The sequence below is a fragment of the Carica papaya genome, chromosome 5 (genome assembly GCF_054855325.1).
Source record: "Carica papaya isolate Zhongbai chromosome 5, ASM5485532v1, whole genome shotgun sequence".
In the NCBI taxonomy this organism is placed as follows: Eukaryota; Viridiplantae; Streptophyta; class Magnoliopsida; order Brassicales; family Caricaceae; genus Carica; species Carica papaya.
The window spans coordinates 16,329,339-16,331,496 of record NC_142313.1 but is presented as its reverse complement, the minus strand read 5'-3'; the positions used below and the strand labels follow the sequence as shown (position 1 = coordinate 16,331,496).

At 42.8% G+C, this 2,158-nt stretch overlaps 1 protein-coding gene across 1 annotated transcript; it reads right to left on the bottom strand.

The window, feature by feature from the left end:
• Window positions 1-214: 214 nt before the first annotated feature.
• Window positions 215-1,761, bottom strand: LOC148253786 (Mitovirus RNA-dependent RNA polymerase). The gene is made up of 3 exons (XM_088220497.1): window positions 1,753-1,761; window positions 696-984; window positions 215-432 (listed from the first exon to the last, which is right to left on the bottom strand). The coding sequence occupies exons 1-3, from the start codon at window positions 1,759-1,761 to the stop codon at window positions 215-217; spliced, it is 516 nt and encodes a 171-aa protein (XP_088076623.1).
• Window positions 1,762-2,158: the final 397 nt, after the last annotated feature.

Below are 2,158 nucleotides of genomic sequence, written 5' to 3'. Positions count from 1 at the left end.
ATGGATTTAAAGGTCGACCTTGCCTTAACTAAAGCGTTAGAGGGAGTCGAGTCTTTGTCCACATAGCTAGTAAACGATCAGTATGTCGTGACTGGCTATGGTCGAGCTTACCTAAAGATCTATAACCAACACCACTCAACCGGGCCAGAGTACTGAACCGGCGAAGGGGATATTACCCTAATATGGCATATGCCCCATAAGGATGGTGCGAGTTTCATAATGCTCGAATAGAGACAAGAGAAATATCCTTACTCATATCCTTGATTATAAACCTCTTGGCAAACTCATCTGCCCCAGTGTCAGAGCTAAAAGACTTTTGTTTACTTATAGTAAGACCTAACTTCTCTAACGAGTGAGTGTAGACTTTCGAAACTTCTTGGTCGGCAATGACAATATCATCACTTAATATAGTGTAGTCTCGGAACACAAGACCTGGATACACTTGCCTTAACTAAAGTGTCAGAGGGAGTCGAGTCTTTGTCCACATAGCTAGTAAACAGTTAGTATGCCGTGATCGGCTATGGTCGAGCTTACCTAAAGATCTATAACCAACACCACTCAATCGGGCCAGAGTATTGAATCGGCGAAGGGGATATTACCCTAATATGGCATATGCCCCACAAGGATGGTACAAGTTTCATAATGCTCCAATAGAGACAAGAGAAATATCCTTACTCATATCCTTGATTATAAACCTCTTGGCAAACTCAGCTGCCCCAGTGCAGAGCTAAAAGACTTTTGTTTACTTATAGTAAGACCTAACTTCTCTAACGAGTGAGTGTAGACTTTCGAAACTTCTTGGTCGGCAATGACAATATCATCACCTAATATAGCGTAGTCTCGGAACACAAGACCTGGATACACTTGTTCTGCACACCACCACACTAATAAGTGGTAAGTTAGTGCGAATAAAGGCAAGGAAGCGTGATACCCGAGTGGTTGCCCTGCTACAAAACATAGAGTTGAGGGAGGCCATCGTTTTCTCTTTAAGAATGGCACCTCAAAGAGGTTAGTTGCCAATGTTTAATTAATAACTGCAAAGGCAAAAGACCGAGCCTCAACCAGCAAAGGGGGACAGCCATGCCAATCTAAGCAGAGCAACTAGAAGCCCACTCTACCTTCCTTTCTTTATCTTAAACTTCGTTCTTCAAGGAGACCCATGTGCATTTCCCCTGTTCTGTGCTCTTGAACTCTTGATTTCCTTGTGCCTTTAGTTGAAGTATAGGTCGTCGATTCCATTTATCTTGATGGGATTTTTGCTTTTATTGAGTGGTATAGAAGGGATTTCTCTAGTAGGTAGCGACAAGACTAGTTTTATCGACAAGAGGCTATATCAATAGCTAAAACTAGTTTTCTTGTAGGGTAGGCTCAGAGTCAGAAGTCCTCTCTTTCCAAACCAAATAAGAATTTTTGCAAAGTTCACCTTCCTGTAGTCAAAACAAACAAGACTTGCGGATAACAATAAGACCTTACTCGGGACAGGGACCATACTAGAAAGCCTAATTAAAAAGAATTCGAGCTTGCTTTCTCAATTCACATCTATGAGCGATGATTCCTCTATCTCTTGCTCGCTTTGATCGGACTCTGACAGCTTAGGGAAGAATGATGGGTCGCTAACAAGGCCCCTAAATGATAGCTCAAAAGGCCTACCTATTTTTTTACCAATCCGTCACTTTCTCGTCCCTCTCTCATGAAAAGCCAAGGGATGCTTTTTTTCTATAAGAATAAGAAGGGTTGGACGACACCGATTACCCGATTCATTTAGTGACACTCAAAGAAAGGAGTTCAACCCCAATGTCCCCCGTCTTTCCTCTGACAGAGGTTGAATCTTCTACTTCTAGCTACTCTGGGATTCCCCCTTGCTGGGCTACTTTGCTATTCAAAGGGATAGAAGTCAGAAAATGAAGGAAGAGATGGCCTTGAGCCTGGTCTTCCTTCATCCATGATGCCTAAGTATGGCGTAGGGACGGCTTTGGTTTGGTATCCAAGAACTTTATCCCCGTCACTGTCAGGACGAATGTTCTCAAGGCTGCCCATGCCTCTAAACTGTCTATCCACCCCGAGAATACCAAGGTGTACTAAGACCTAAAGTGCCAATATTAGTGTCTAAGAATGAAGAAAGACATTGTTGACTACGTCTCTCAATTCCTTACTTACC